The sequence below is a fragment of the Mchenga conophoros genome, linkage group LG3 (genome assembly GCF_057382185.1).
Source record: "Mchenga conophoros isolate Kocher_MC1m ecotype Shallow Benthic linkage group LG3, M_conophoros_male_GT1.1, whole genome shotgun sequence".
Lineage (NCBI taxonomy): Eukaryota > Metazoa > Chordata > Actinopteri > Cichliformes > Cichlidae > Mchenga > Mchenga conophoros.
In genome coordinates this window covers 27,675,416-27,692,466 of record NC_140528.1, presented here as the reverse complement: position 1 = coordinate 27,692,466, position 17,051 = coordinate 27,675,416, and the positions used below count along the sequence as shown (strand labels likewise).

At 42.5% G+C, this 17,051-nt stretch overlaps 2 protein-coding genes across 2 annotated transcripts in view; one reads left to right on the top strand and one right to left on the bottom strand.

Annotated features, from left to right (window-relative positions):
• LOC146577963 (protein NLRC3-like) overlaps positions 1 to 7,356 on the top strand; it is a 30,198-nt gene extending 22,842 nt beyond the window's left edge. The window contains exons 4-8 of the mRNA XM_085268464.1: positions 50 to 1,844; positions 1,924 to 2,097; positions 4,369 to 4,524; positions 5,495 to 5,541; positions 5,690 to 7,356. Coding sequence (XP_085124590.1) covers positions 50 to 1,844; positions 1,924 to 2,097; positions 4,369 to 4,524; positions 5,495 to 5,541; positions 5,690 to 6,219 — 2,702 coding nt within the window. The 3' untranslated portion in view covers positions 6,220 to 7,356. The remainder of the gene's footprint in view (positions 1 to 49; positions 1,845 to 1,923; positions 2,098 to 4,368; positions 4,525 to 5,494; positions 5,542 to 5,689) is intronic.
• Positions 7,357 to 13,682: 6,326 nt separating this feature from the next.
• LOC146577962 (protein NLRC3-like) overlaps positions 13,683 to 17,051 on the bottom strand; it is a 40,522-nt gene continuing 37,153 nt past the window's right edge. Inside the window, exon 8 of the mRNA XM_085268461.1 lies at positions 13,683 to 14,704. Coding sequence (XP_085124587.1) covers positions 14,160 to 14,704 — 545 coding nt within the window. The 3' untranslated portion in view covers positions 13,683 to 14,159. The remainder of the gene's footprint in view (positions 14,705 to 17,051) is intronic.

The window sequence follows — 17,051 nt, the reverse complement described above, 5'->3', positions numbered from 1 at the left end:
CTGTTTCTGTCTTATTGACATCTACTTTTTAATATTTTTGTTCAATAAGAGGCTCTCACAAAGTGTCAGCATGAGCTCAAAGCTAAGTTGAACAAGAGATTCCTGCATTTGTTGGAAGGGATTGCAGAAGAAGAAGACCCAACCCTTCTGAATCAGATCTACACAGAACTCTGGATCACAGAGGGAGAGACTACAGAGGTCAATGATGAACATGAGGTCAGACAGATTGAAACAGCATCCAGGAAACCAGACAGACCAGAAACAACAATCAGACAAGAAGACATCTTTAAAGCCTCACCTGGAAGAGATGAACCAATCAGAACAGTGCTGACAATGGGGTTGGCTGGCATTGGCAAAACAGTCTTAACACAGAAATACACCCTGGACTGGGCTGAAGACAAAGCCAACCAGGACATCCAGTTCATATTTCCATTCACTTTCAGAGAGCTGAATGTGCTGAAAGAGGAAAAGTTCAGCTTGGTGGGACTTGTTCATCACTTCTTTACTGAAACCAAAGAAGCAGGAATCTGCAGCTTTGAAGACTTCCAGGTTGTGTTCATCTTTGATGGTCTGGATGAGTGTCGACTTCCTCTGGACTTCCATGAAACTACAATCCTAACTGACCCTAGAAAGTCCACCTCAGTGGATGTGCTGCTGATAAACCTTATCAGGGGGAAACTGCTTCCCTCTGCTTGCCTCTGGATAACCACACGACCTGCAGCAGCCAATCAGGTCCCTCCTGACTGTGTTCACATGGTAACAGAGATCAGAGGGTTCACCGAAACAAAGAAGGAGGAGTACCTTAGGAAGAGATTCAGAGATGAGGAGCAGGCCAGCAGGATCATCTCTCACATCAAGACATCACGAAGCCTCCACATCATGTGTCACATCCCAGTCTTCTGCTGGATCACTGCTACAGTTCTGGAGGATGTGCTGGAAACCAGAGAAGGAGGACAGCTGCCCAAGACCGTGACTGAGATGTACATCCACTTCCTGGTGGTTCAGGCCAAAGTGAAGAAGGTCAAGTATGATGGAGGAGCTGAGACAGATCCACACTGGAGTCCAGAGTATTGGGGGATGATTGAGTCTCTGGGAAAACTGGCTTTTGATCAGCTTCAGAAAGGAAACCTGATCTTCTATGAATCAGACCTGACAGAGTGTGGCATCGATATCAGAGCAGCCTCAGTGTACTCAGGAGTGTTCACACAGATCTTTAAAGAGGAGAGAGGACTGTACCAGGACAAGGTGTTCTGCTTCATCCATCTGAGTGTTCAGGAGTTTCTGGCTGCTCTTCATGTTCATCTGACCTTCATCAACTCTGGACTCAATCTGCTGGAAGAACAACAAACAACCTCGAGGAAGCCTGAAATAAGAGAATCTGCTGAGAAATGCTTCTACCAGAGTGCTGTGGACAAGGCCTTACAGAGTCCAAATGGACACCTGGACTTGTTCCTCCGCTTCCTCCTGAGTCTTTCACTGCAGACCAATCAGGATCTTCTAGAAGGTCTGCTGACACAGACCAGAAGTTGTTCACAGACCAGTAAGGAAACAGTCCAGTACATGAAGAAGAAGCTCAGTGAGAATCTTTCTACAGAGAAAAGCATCAATCTTTTCCACTGTCTGAATGAGCTTAAAGATATTTCTGTAGCAGAGGAGATCCAACAGTCCCTGAGATCAGGAAGTCTCTCCACAGATAAACTGTCTCCTGCTCAGTGGTCAGCTCTGGTCTTCATCTTACTGTCATCAGAAAAAGATCTGGATGTGTTTGACCTGAAGAAATACTCTGCTTCAGAGGAGGCTCTTCTGAGGTTGCTGCCAGTGGTCAAAGCCTCCAAGAAAGCTCTGTAAGTAAATATACACTCATCAATCAAAAGATAACTTTTTCATCATTGTTTGTCAAGAATTCTCTTATTATCTCCATAGATTGAGTAGCTGTAACCTCACAGAGAGAAGTTGTAAAGCTCTGTTCTCAGTTCTAAGTTTCCAGTTATCTAGTCTGAGACACCTGGACCTGAGTAACAATGATCTTAAGGATGCAGGAGTAAAGGCTCTGTTTGCTGAATTGGCAAATCCACCCTGTAAGCTGGAAACACTAAGGTGAGATGACATTACAGTTTTTTTATTTTGTTTTTTATGTTATGAAGGAGGTGTTACCTACTAATACAAATCTAATTCATGATATAATGTGATTTAAACCTATTGTTGTTATCACTCTGTGATATTTCAGATATTTCTAACATTATGGCTTTTATGTACAACTAATCAATGTGCACCCAAAATAACAAGCTACTTTAAACACTCAAAATCCACGATTTAGTTTATTTCAAAACAAATTTGAACTTTTTAATTTTTCTCATATAGGGAAATGTCTGATGGGATCTGAAAGAATGTTGAAATGGTGATAATTATATCTTAAAAATGTATTAAATTAATTTAAATGAAGTTGTATAATTTGAGGAAAAGTGATGGGAAAAAAATTAAGAAAATCTCACCACAATATATATATATAGATAAACATGAAATTATAATGTACAGTCAGTATGGTTTCAGACCAATCAGATCAACATCCATGGCATTAATGGAACTAATTAAAAATATCACCAATAATATCGATCAAAGACAATGTACAGTTGGTGTTTTCAGTGACCTAAAAAAAATGCTTTTGACACAATTAATCATGAAATATTACTTGATAAACTGGAGTACTATGGCATTAGAGGCTTGGTGCTAGAGTGGGTCAGGAGTTATTTGAGAGACAGGCAACAATTGTGAAGGTTGGTGAATATCAATCAGTACCTGGACATTGTTTGTGGAGTTCCACAGGGGTCTGTATTGGGACCAAAACTGTTTATCCTGTACATTAATGATATAAGTAAAGCATCTGATATATTACAGTTTATTTTATTTGCAGATAATACAAATATTTTTTGTGTTGGAGAGAATTCACAACAGCTTATGGAAATTGTCACACAAGAAATGATTCAACAGAAAACATGGTTTGACAGAAACAAGTTATCACTAAATTTGAATAAAACTACATTTATGTTATTTGGAAATTAATAAAAAGATACTGGAGCAAAATTGTTGATAAATAATGTTGAAGTAGAGAAAGTTTCTCATACAAATTTTCTGGGTGTGATAATAGATAACAAAATCTGCTGAAAACCTCACATAAGAGCTAAACTGTGAAGAAGCATCTCTGTTATGAGTAAAGCTAAACATCCTTTGCCTTCCAAATCACTCCAGGTACTTTACTGTACACTTATACTGCCATATTTGGAATACTGTGTGGAAATCTGGGGAAATACATACAATACTTCACTGCAACCGTTATGTAAAATTCAGAAAAAAGCAATCAGGATGATTACTAAAGCAGGAGACCACACTAACATTATGTTCTTGAAATTAAAATCCTGAAGTTTATGGATCTTGTAAAATATAAACTGCAAAAATTATGTAGAAAGCCAGATATAATATCTTACCAGGAAATGTACAGAGGGTTTTTTTGACAGAGAAGGGGACTATGAATTGAGGGGAAAATTAAATAAAAAATCTGAAGACTCTTAAAGCACGGACAAAGGTTAAAACCTGTTGTGTTACCATTTGTGGGGTAAAACTGTGGAACAGCTTTGCTGTGGACCTACAGCAGTTCCAGCATTAGTCAGTTCATAAAGATGTTTCGAAAACTGCTTTTGGAAGAATACGAAACGGATCAAGTTGATCACCCGTTGTCAATGTAACTATCCTAAAATGTATGTATCATTGTAGCTATGTTAAGACATGTCCTTCATTCCTTGTTTATTGTGTGGGGTAAGTGATGATGGGAATTAGGGGTAACAATGAACAGTGGGATTTAATAGAATGTTGAGCATGGGGTAGGGACTAATAAGTATGTTATACTTCTTTCTACTCTATTTCGGACTCATTGTAATATGTCATTTAGACTCTATTTTATTTTATTTATTTTCTTTTTTGTTTTGTCTGAGCACATACATGTGTGTATTTGCATATATATTCGTATTTATACATGTAAACACAAGTATGTGTACTTGTATATATTGTTTTTCTGTATATGTCTGAAATAAAGATACAATAATCAATAACCAATTTCAGTATTGACTGAGACACTGAGATAATCCAAAAATATTAGCTAATTTAAAACTTGATTGGAACAATACATCTGAATGAAGTTACGTTAAAGTAACAGAATGCTGGGAAAGTGGTAGTAAATAGAAACTGGCCGTATCAAATATTTGAATGTTGTGTTCCCATTATAACTGATTCTTTGTTTACCCGAGATACAGTTTTTTGGGGGTGAAAATATGAAAGGAAAACCTTCTTTTCTGTTTGTTTTTTTCATGTCTTCAGTCTTTCAGGCTGTCTGATGACAGATGAAGGCTGTGATTTTCTGGCTTCATTTCTGACCTCCCACCCCACCCATTTGAGAGAACTGGACTTGAGCTACAATTACATAGGAGACTCAGGAGAAAAGCTGCTGAACCAGCTTGGACTGGAGAGTATGAGGTAGTAGAGTGTGAAACACTGGAAACATTTCGTCTTGGTAGCATTTTGTATTTCAGTAAATTTATTAGATCTGGGAAGTAATTGTCATAGTACGGAAACACATTTAAAGGTTCCAAAGAGGTAAACCTATTTAGCAATAGTATAGTAATGTTTTGAGAGTCCTGCTTACAATAGAATCACGATATTATGGATGGTAAATGGCCTGCATTTGTATAGCGCTTTTCTAGTCATTAAGGACCCCAAAGCGCTTTACACTACATTCAATCATTCACACACACAGGTAATAGCAAGCTACATTGTAGCCACAGCTGCCCTGGGGCGCACTGACAGAGGCGTGGCTGCCGGACACAGGCGCCACCGGGCCCTCTGACCACCACCAGTAGGCAAACATATGGTTAGTATCTTGCCCAAGGATATTTGGCATGCAGCCAGGAGGCAGCCTGGGATCGAACCACCGACCTTCTGATTAGTGGCTGACCTGCTCTGCCACCTGAGCTACAGCCACCCAGGATATTATTGTAGCGATCGTGGCTCAAGATATGGCAGTTCGTCTTATAATTGGAAGGTTGCCGGTTCGAGCCCCGGTTCGGACAGCCTTTGTGTCGTTGTGTCTTTGGGCAAGACACTTCACCCGACTGCCTACCGGTAATGGCCAGAGGGACCGATGGCGCGATATGGCAGCCTCGCTTCTGTCATTCTGCCCCAGGGCATCTGTAGCTAGAACTGTAGCTGCCTCCACCAGTGTGTGAATGTGAGAGTGAATGAATAGTGGAATTGTAAAGGGCTTTAAAGGTCTCGAAAAAGCACTATATACATGCAATCCATTATTATTATTATAGCATACAATAATATATACAATTTAGGGTGAAAAATGTAGGAAACACTCTTAGACTAGAGGGTTTTAGTAAATCTCTGATTGTAGCTCCTTGCATGCATGACTGTGCTGCTCTGACCCCCCTCCTCCTTTCAGGGTGGAGCCTGCTGGAGTCCGATGGTTGACACCAGGTCTGAGGAAGTGTAAGTGTGTTTTTAATGGGATTCATGAAAACAAAGCAGCACACATTCAACCATCTTCATCATGTCAGGAGTCATCATCAAAGTGTCAATCAATGAACAGATGATGGATCAATAACTGCAGCTGGATTGTGTTTGTTCTCTCCATCAGATTCCTGTCAACTCACAATCGACACAAACACAGTGAACACAAAGCTCCAACTGTCTGACAACAACAGGAAGGTGACACGTGTGTGGGAGGTTCAGTCATATCCTGATCATCCAGACAGATTTGATTTTTATCAGCTGCTGTGTAGAAATGGTCTGACTGGTCGCTGTTACTGGGAGGTCGAGTGGAGAGGATTCGTTTATATATCAGTGAGTTACGGAAGCATCAGAAGGAAAGGAGGCAGTTATGACTGTGTGTTTGGATGGAATGATCACTCCTGGAGTCTGATCTGCTCTGAGGATGGTCCTCGTTCTGTCAGGCACAATAACAGTCGAACACCCATCTCCTCCTCCTCCTCCTCTGTCTCTAACAGAGCAGCAGTGTATGTGGACTGTCCTGCTGGCACGCTGTCCTTCTACAGAGTCTCCTCTGACACTCTGATCCACCTCCACACCTTCAACACCACATTCACTCAAACTCTTTATCCTGGGTTTGGGTTCTGGTCTCCTGGTTCCTCAGTGTCCCTGTGCTGAGTGGAGTGTAAAGAGTGTCTCCTGTTACAGAAACACTCTGACTGTTGAACAGATAGTTCAGTCTGTACATGTCTGTCTCTTTCACTCACAAACACGTTTTCAGATTCATGGATTCAATCAGTTGATGTTTGAAACTCTTCTAAATGATTCCTGGTAAACTTCTTCCTCTTCAGTCCTTTAAAGATGGAAGCTCCCATTATTACAGGATCCACATGTTGTTTTTCTGACTTATTCCACTCAAAGCTTCACAGTGAATATCAGTATGTTGTGTTTCTCTGAAGCTCAGTTTACTTTAAACCGTTTAGTTACTGCCAGCTATCTTCAGGCTTGTGCTGTGGAGACCTTATCAGTGCACCTTGGCTCTCCTGTGAATGAAAATGGAGAAAGCACATTAAATGACTTTAACAGACTGGTAGAAAACCCTTTCTAACATGTGACTTCCTGTTCACCTATTGCTATGAGAACATTATTGCATTAACTTCAAATACATATTTGGAGTGCAAAACTGTTATAAGTTAAATGTAATTGCGATGAGTCGATATTATGTTTCTCTGTGAGTTTTCTTTATGTACTACATCCCCTTTGTATTTAAGGCAAGACTATGGGTGTCAGAAATTGTTAAGGAAAATGTTCTAAACACTTCTTCAGTAAAGACTCAGAGAAGAGAAACACACAGAACTTCTTGCTAGCAAGGGCAGCCTCCAGACTGAGACTCGCCCCGAGAAACTGCCCCGGTCTTTATTTATACTTCAGTGAGCGTGTGTGTGTGTGTGTGTGTGGGGGGGGGGGGTCAGAGTGTGGCCCCATAAACGACTTCCCTTAACCTGCTGGTCTGGAAAATCTAACAGTTCATCTATATGTAAAGAAGCACTTAAACTAAAACAGACATAGCTACGTTAATCCTACCGTAAAACAATAAGACAAGGTACGAACTCTCCCATACTCCTAGGATTTGGGGGTGAACACCCTAGAGTGTTACAGACCTCCTAGGATGAGACATTCCTTCAATATGACACCAACTATATACTTCTACACACACATGATTACATGCAGCATTCTACCATATGCAAACTTATATCACTAAAAGATTATACTGACTACTAAGTACAATTTTCCATTGACAGAAATCTTCCCAAATTTCTCCTCCTGACTGTATCTAATAAAGTATGTCTATTCTAACTGAGAGTTGCTGTGTTACCTTTGTTATAAACTTGCATTTTATGTGTTTGTTTTGTGCAATCAACGCATTTGTTTATGTTAATTGACCAATCCCTGCTGCGATCGGTGCGTGGTTATACAGCTCCAAAGTGACTGGTTCCAGCTGGAGAACCCGCCTATTAAATGGAGGCAGAAGCACTGCAGCAAGAGAGATCTCCATCATTTGCTAAGAATCTTGGAGGCTCTTAATCATGTCACTCAGGGGCATGAAATTCATCATCACAGCTGTAACACGATTACGTAACCGTAGTGGTAGAGGAAGACCACTGGCTGTTCTGGAGTGTGGATCAAAGAAACTATATTTGCCTAATGTGGATCTGAACACTGCGATACACAATCCACTCATGATCAGCAAGGCATACTGTACATCTGACAACAGGCAGCTCAGTCCAGCTTCTAAGCTGAGAAAGGTATCTACTGCTTCCTCTGGAGGTTCTCCAAATGCCCCATACCGGGAAACCTACAAGCATCAACTTTGTTTGGCAGCTCATCGGTTGCCAAATGAATACTGTCAGGGAATCTTTTCCTGGCCTCTTTGTACATCACATCACCTTTATCCAAGACCAGATGAAGGTCAGCTGTAGTCATGTTTTCATTCTCATGAAGGAAAACAAGAAATGTGAGTGAGTTACATGTGCACTCACTGTTTCTGGAGTCTCCATATTTGGGATGAGCCTGGCTGTGAGATGCACAGACATGTGTTACAGAGGGCTGGTTTTCAATGTTCACTCTTTCTGCATGAGATGGTCCTGCCACATCACTGTGATGGCCTATTTTCACAAAATCAGCATAACCCACCTTGTCTCTGCAGCGCAGGCACCTGAAGGTCTGGCCCTTGCCTCAAACACCAGAAAGAAGTAAACCCATACTCAGCATGGATAGCAGCTTATGTCTAGCATGCGCGCCCAACAAAAGTGTTAGCGGGATTAACTGATTAACTGCTTTTCTGTAGACTTTCAGACTCACTTTGGCCATTAAGCTGACAAAGGGACCCAATGCAGTGATCGAGGAGAGATTGGTTTGCAAGAAGTTATGTTGCATGGTCGTATATATCATAAATGGAAGATGAAAAGGGAAAAACAGCGAATGAAAGGATACCTAAAAACGGGAGGAGGGATCCTTGTCCGATAAGATGAGTCCGATATGCATTGGGGCTCTTCTTTCTACTGCTTCTTTCCTGTCTGTAATTTGTGTGTGTTTCTGTCTGTGCTTTAATGCTCTTCACCCTGGGGTTTCTATGCTTTTTGTTTGTTTTGCTTGCTTTTAATGTTATTTCTGCTTTTACATGTACTGTTCTGCTGTTTGTATGACACTGTGTAATAAATAACTGATAACAACTCCAGAAAAGGCCTGAAATACATCACCAAATACAAAGGCAATGGGATAAATACGGATATATGGACATCTCATTAGCAGAGAAACTTAAGCCTGCGCCGACCAGCTGACTCCTGTGTTCACCAGAGGATTCAACCTCTCCCTGTCACAAGCCACTGTCCCTCACTGCCTGACATCATCACCAATAGTCCCAGTCCCCAAGTCCACCATCATCAGCAGCCTCAGCAACTACAGACCCATCGCAACTACAGATCCATCACACTACAAAGCCAGGGACACTGCGCCGATCAACGCCGACTCTGCATTCACCAACGAGCTGAATCGGTTCTACGCCCGTTTCGAGGTTAGCCAGGCAGCTAATGCTATCTACCGCCTGACTACCGAGGACAGTGACGTCATCAGCGAGAGACCGGTGACCAGCATCGCGGAGCATGACGTCCGAGCGGCACTGAGGAGAGTGAACACAAGGAAAGCGGCGGGGCCAGACGGCATCACCGGCCGTCTGCTGCGCTGCTGTGCTGACCAGCTAGCAGGTGTGTTCACTTACATCTTCAACGAGTCCCTGGCGAAGTCTGTGGTCCCCATATGCTTCAAAAGATCCACCATCATCCCTGTGCCCAAGAACAGCAAACCCTCATCCCTGAACAATTACCGGCCAGTTGCACTGACCTCGGTAGTAATGAAGGTGTTTGAGAGGCTGCTGAAGAACATCATCTCCTCCTCCATCCCAGACACCACAGATCCGCTGCAGTTCGCCTACAGATCCAACAGAGGATGCCATCGCCCACTTCCTGCACACCACTCTCAGCCACGTGGACAAGAAACAGGGTAACTATGTGCGAATGCAGTTTGTTGATTACAGTTCAGCGTTTAACACAATAGTGCCCTGCAGACTGTTCACAAAGCTGAGGCATCTGGGACTCAACAGCCGTCTGTGTGCATGGGTGTTGGACTTCCTCACTGGGAGAACTCAGGTGGTGAGGGTGGGCAGGTGCTTCTCCAACAGCATCACCACAGGAGCACCTCAGGGATGTGTCCTCTCGCCACTGCTCTACTCCCTCTACACTTCAGACTGTGTGGCCACCCATGGCTCCAACACCATTGTGAAGTTTGCTGACGACACAGTGGTGTTGGGTGCCATCTCCAACAACGATGAGGCGGCCTACATGGATGAAGTGAAGAATCTGGCATCGTGGTGCCAGGACAACCACCTCCAGCTGAACGTCTGCAAGACCAAGGAGCTGGTGGTGGACTTCAGAAGGGGTCAGCACAGACCCCTTCTGAAGCTCCAGTGGAGCTCCAGTGGAGAGGGTGCAGTCCTTCAAGTATCTTGGTGTCCACATCTCTTCAGACCTGACATGGGCTGCCCACATTCAGGTCCAGACCAAAAAGGCTAGGCAGCGCCTGTATCACCTACGACAACTGAGGAAGTTCAGGGTCTCTCCAAAGATCCTCAGGATTTTCTATACAGGCGCTGTGGAGAGCATCCTCACACAGAACATGACATCGTGGTTCGGGAACAGCTGTGTGAAGGACCAAAAAGCTCTCCAGAGAGTGATCCGTACAGCAGAACGCTGCTGCAGGATTGCTCTCCCCCTGCTTCAGGACACCTACACCAGGAGATGCCGGACTAGAGCAGCGCAGATACTGAAGGACCCGTCCCATCCTGGCAACAAACTGTTCCAACTTCTGCAATCTGGTAGAAGGTTCCGCATCTTCCGGGCAAGGACAGAGAGACTCAAGAGGAGCTTCTATCCCCAAGCCATCCGGGCCCTAAACACACACACCCGCCCTCTCACATCATCTATGACTGACTGAGACAGGACTCTCTTCCAGACACTAAACCAAGGCACAATGTACATTCCAAATTCCTTTAATTTTAAATATGTTTATATTGTCTATCCTGTAAAATAGTCAGATGTCTATTCATATTAATGTACAGAATTCACCTGCTTGCTGCTACTACTGCACATTCACCCAGTGTATATACTATACTGTATGTATATATATTAGGGGTGCAACGATATTCGTATCGATATTGAACCGTTCGATACAGTGCTTTCGGTTCGGTACGCATATGTATCAAACAATACAATTTTTTTTAAATTTTTTTTTTTTTTTTTTTTTTTTTTGTGTCCCGTTTGGATCTATAGCCATCAGAATTGTTGTCTTGAGGCCAAGAAAGATGCCAAGCGGATTTATTTTACCAAGTGGATCATCATATTGGTCCATTTGATTGACCTTTATTATAATTATGAATTTATTTTATTTTCAGTTGCAAACGGGACAGACATGACTGTGGGATAGGACAGGGGGAAAGAATGAAAGAAAGAGGGGGAGAGAAAGGAAGAAAACCAAAGGGGAGAAAAAAAAAAGAACAATACAAAATTTGTAATTTATTTTATCAACTTTCCTTCTGACGATGCTGTCTGTGTTGAGCGCTCAGTGAATCTGCGTTCGACTACTCCGCCTAGGCTGCACTGTCCAGCGCAGATCCACTGAGCGCTCAACACAGACAGCATCATCAGAAGGAAGAGCGCAGGGCAAGCTAGCGAGACAGAAAGTTAAGCTCTCCTCGCGACATGGACCTCCCCCACCCTCATTCAGATCTGGCGTTTGGAATTATTTTGGTTTTCATGTGACGTATGACCCTGAAGGTAAGCGAGTCATGGACTAAAGTAAAACAGTATGTTGGATGTGCCATGCAATGCTCAATTACATGGGTGGGAACTAGTGTGTTAGCGCAGTTAGCTCGTTAACGTGTTGGCCGTCTAGCCCCATGCACGGGGCGATCGGTGGTAGCTCGTTAACGGAGATTTGCCGTGTTGTGGCGTTAAGGTCATTTCAACGAGATTAACCTGAAAGCACTAGTGGGAACACAACGAATATGACTGCACATTTACGCCGACATCATCCTAGTGGAAAGACAAAGATGAGTGATTCCTCAATCAGATACAGGGCTCGCAATATCGCTAGCCCGACGTCCCGGGGCTAGCGATTTTTTCAGTCGGGGTACCAAAATCTATCTCTGCCCTGTCCATCGGGCTATTGTAGGAAGGAAAAATATATGTCAATGCTTTTGCATTCTTTCAGAAATGTAGCTGGGTAATTATGTCATTGGCATCGGTGAGCCACTGTCAATATGTGACATATTGAAATCGCGTTTGAATTTGCGCTTGTTATTTTGCTTTCACTTTGCAATCGTGCGAACTGTGTATAGAGAGCGACAGCACTGATCTGTGAGTGATGATAATTTGTGCACCAATTCCTCTGACATCGTCTTATTAATCGTTAGCTTACTACGCAAACATGACAAGTGAAATCTCCCGCAGCAAGCTTAAACATGTGAGAGGTTGATCGCACAGATAATCGCTGAGTTTATGTGAGTGTGTGTGTAAAAGCAGCAGGATATATGATATATATTTTATATTATTTTAGTTCTGCTGAGCCAAATAAGACAGGTCAGGGTGAAGAAGTGACAGCCAAAGAAAAGCTTACCACAAAACGGAGAAGTTATGACAAATCAGACTATAAGGCAAAAAGAAAGTGCAGCTTTATGGTTTCATGGACAAAAGAATTTCTGTGGCTGCAATATGACGAGCTAAATAACCAGGGCTGCACATAAGTGGTGCGCATTCGCTGTCAAAATAAAAAACACGCACAAGGGTTAGGGTTAAATTTAAAAACTGTACTTTTGAGTTAAAATATATATTTATAATTTTAATAAATGACAAATTAAAAAGGCATGAACATTTTTTTTGTATCGAAAAAATATCGAACCGTGACACCAAAGTATCGAACCGAACCGAACCGTGAATTTTGTGTATCGTTGCACCCCTAATATATATATATATATGTTCTTCCTCTACACCCCCCCCCCCCCCCCCCCAAATTTTTGCACATGTCGAGGAGCGTGTCAGGCTACATTTCACTGTGTGTTATACTTGTATAACTATGCATGTGACAAATAAAGAACCTTGAACCTTGAACCTTGAACCTGCTGGCCTCTGTGGAAGCTCCGCCATAGCCATCACCGAACAACTGAGTTATTTTTACAAATAGCCCAGCATCTGACCAATCCACCACCTTTCATTGTTTATACTGTTACAAAGCGCTATATAAACCCAATCCATTATTATTGTTATTATTAAATTACTTACGAGTTTGATTTGTCAGCAACTTCCTGCCAGCCCTCTCTCCTTGCTTTTGCAGCCTTTGCAGTGTTCTCTTGCGTTTTAATTAAACTCTGAAACTCCTGAAATCCCTCACTCATGAGTTCTTGCTCTGCTGCCGAAAAATACCGAGCGCGCTCCTTCGACATTTTCGCCGACCAATCAGCGGGTTGCCGATCAATGTTTCTACTATCGATGCGTAGCCCCTTTTACGACACCCAGTGATGTCACATTACTGCGTCCAGCTGTACTAATCGTCAACAGCAGGTGTGTTCGGGGAACGGGATTAGCGAGCTCACGATTAGCGCGATGATTTGGTCTTGGATGTGTCATTTGATCTTGGATGTAGTGAGCGACGTACGAAGAACGGGCCCCTGGTGTGTAGATTCAGATACCAGAATGTGTTTGAACATGAACACATTTTTTTTTTGCTTAAAAGAAATGCTGCCTCTTATGTAGTGTTGGGAAGGTTATTTTTTAAATGTATTCCACTACAGATTACACAATACATGCCCCAAAATGTGGTTTTTAACATATTCTGTTACGTTACTCAGTGAGAGTAGCATATTTTCAATACGTTGAAATACTTAATATATTGTCATTCTTTTTACAACTTTGCTGTGTGATTTATTATTATTACTGAAGGTTACTCGCCATACCAATACCAACTAGATTTTTAAATCTTAATATAAAATGAGTAACAGTAGGGTTGACATTAGTTAATTCTGCACTTTGTAAGCATGTATGCAATCCTCTCATAGGTTGGGTCACCTTAAATTACTCAATAGATCGGCCAGACGTCGCGCTGCCCGAAGCTTCAGACCATCATCAATTAACTGACCGAGCTTCAACTCTTTAATTAGCACAAAAATGCAATGTGTATAACGTGATTACAGTTGCACCTGCAATGAAAGATTGTTATCTAATTAAGCTAACAGCTGAAATACAGACTTTAATGTAACATCAACAGCTTCAATAAATGCTTCGATGAAATGATAATGATAAATGATAAGTAATGCAATAGTAATGATAATGGTTATGAATAGTAACAGTAAAATAATTTCCTAATCTCCACAGCCTCCATGTTCTGTCTTCTCTGAATAGCTACCCTGTACACTCTAACCACTGTGAAAAGACAGTATATGTTCCCAACATGTTTTGAAGGCAGAACGAATAAAAATGATGATTTCTCTGACCAAGGAGACCTTCTTACGCCTATAGAGAACATAGAGACACTGAGGAACCAGGAGACCAGAGTCCAAAACCAGGATAAAGAGTTTGAGTGAATGTGGTGTTGAAGGTGTGGAGGTGGATCAGAGTGTCAGAGGAGACTCTGTTGAAGGACAGAGTGCCAGCAGGACAGTCCACATACACTGCTACTCTGTTAGAGGCAGTGGAGGAGGAGAGGATGGTGGTGGTGATGGATGTTTCTTCTTTTCTGTGACAGACTGAGTAACCACCATCATAGTAGAAAAGACTCCAGGACTGTTGATTTTCTCCAAATACACAGTCGTCACTGCCTCCTTTCCTTCCGATGCTTCTGTAACTCAATGATATATGAACCCTTCCTTTCCACTCGACCTCCCAGTAACAGCGACCAGTCAGACCATTTCTACACAGCAGCTGAGGATATCGGTCAAATCTGTCTGGATGATCAGGATATGACTGATCCTCCATAACATACATAGCCTCATTGTTGTTGTCAGACAGCTTGATCCTACTGTGTACTGTGTCTGAATCAATAGTGAGTGGACAGGAATCTGATAGAGAGAACAAACAAAATGAAAGCATAAAAATGTTCATTTATATTAACAAACAATCATTCATGAAATAACAATGAAACAAAGTTATAGTAGAAAATACACAGTCCAAATACAGGGTGTATCAAAAAGAATTAAATCCAAAAGGCTAGATGCACGCTCAATCATCCAGGAAAGTAAATCTACAAAAGTTGAATCTGTTCATCTGGACGTAGCGTTTTGTGGGAGAAACGTTTCGTCACTCATACAAGTGACTTCTTCAGTCTCAGCTGACTGCAGGTTTCCCCAATCTTATAAACAGTACATTTGCATAATGACTGAAACCAGCCCACTGAAACAAACAGAGTAACATAGTGTACGCGGTTAAGTGCAGGAGAATTGCTAGGATTTATACATCGGGGAAACCAAACAACCTCTAGCGAAGCGGATGGCACAACACAGAAGAGCCACCTCGTCAGGCCAGGACTCTGCAGTCTATTTACACCTACAGGCCAGTGGACACTCTTTCAATGATGAGGATGTACCATCTTGGACAGGGAGGAACGCTGGTTTGAGCGCGAAGTCAAAGACGCCAATTACATGAAAGGGGAAAGACCATCTCTGAATCGAGGAGGGGGCCTAAGGGTACATGTTTCGCTAGCTTACAATACTGTGATTGCAGCCATTCCCCAACTCTCTGTTGGGGAATGGCTGTGGGATTATAATATTATCTTATGCCATGTTATACCCCTGATTAATGATTGTGAAAGTATTATGTAGTTTTAGTTTGCATTATTCTCCTGAATTAGAAGAAGGTGATAACTATTAAAGGTATTAAACTGATTTGTATTACATTAGACTGCTGATTTAGTGTGAATGAATGATATTGTTTTATGATGCATTATACTGCTGAGTTATAGGAAATACTGTTTTCAGAGAGTCAGGGCCTTGCTGTTCTGATAGTAGAGGACACAGAGAGCACATTCCACAGGAGCTTCTCTCCCACCGTTGATGAAGGCAGACAAAATAGGGAGCAGCCAAGGCCATAAGTGTTAGGGTTCCTGGGTCGTTGACCCAGTGTTTTGTGTTTTTGGTTCTTTGATTTTGTTATTTCATTATATTCTAGTTTTGCTTTATGGGTTTTAGGATTACCGTATTTTCACAACCATAAGGCGCACTTAAAAGTCTTAGATTTTCTTCAAAAAGTACGGCGCGCCCTATAGCGCAGTGCGCCCTGTGTGTTGTAAGGAGGACGTAGTAGAGAACACCATGAGAACGCTAAAGGGTGAAGTGTGTGCGTTGACTTTATTGCACATACCTGTATAAAAGAACAGGTATGTGCGTTATGCAGGACATCGTTGTTTTAACAACCCTGAAAATGGCAAAGAGACACGCTTACGAAGCACAGTTTAAACTGAAGGCCATCAGCTACGCGGAGGAACATGGAAATCGAGCAGCGGCGAGAGAATTTAAGATTAATGAATCGATGGTTCGCAAGTGGAGGAAGCTGGAAAACAAGCTCCGACAGGTCAAGAAAACGCAGCTGAGTTTCCGCGGACATAAGGCGATCATCGAGCAAAGAACGAGCGGGAGAAGCGTTTCGACGGTCACCATTTGGCTAAAAGCAGTTTCACTTTCACTTTTTATGAAACGGTGCCATTTTTCCATCTGGACCAGGACTACGGTAGCGCAGCAACTTCCAGCGGATTATAAGGAAAAGCTGGCCATCTTCCGCTCCTACTGCAGCAAACACATCGGCGACAAACACATCCAGCGATGGATGACCGATGGAGACCACAGTTTCACCAAGAGTGGAAGGCAGCGCCGGGCGAGTTACACCACAATTTGCCAATGGATTGTAGATGCTTGGGCTAACATGTCTGCTGGCACTGTTGTTCGAGCTTTCGCAAAAGCCGGCATCATTTCCGAGGAGCCGCACGGCACGGAAAGTGACTCTGACAGTGAAGAAAGTGAACCTGGCATGTTTGATGGAGATTTAGCGCAGCTGTTCAATTCAGACACAGAGGATGAGGACTTCCATGGGTTTGATTGATGATAAAAATGTGAGTACCAGACTTTGTTTTGCTCCTGCTTTATTTTTAAATACGCACACTTGTATGCTTGTGTGTTGTTGATGATGACGATTACTGGTAATAAAAATGTGAGTAAGGTACCGAACTCAGGTTTGCTCCCGCTTTATTTTTAAATACGCATACGGTACTTGTATGCCCCCTATGATCCAGTGCGCCTTATGTGTGTGTTAAATACAGTAATGGCACACATAACTGAGACTGCGCCTTTTAGCACAGTGCGTCTTATGGTCGTGAAAATACGGTATTCTTAGTTTAGGTTCTCTGGGTGGGGTTTG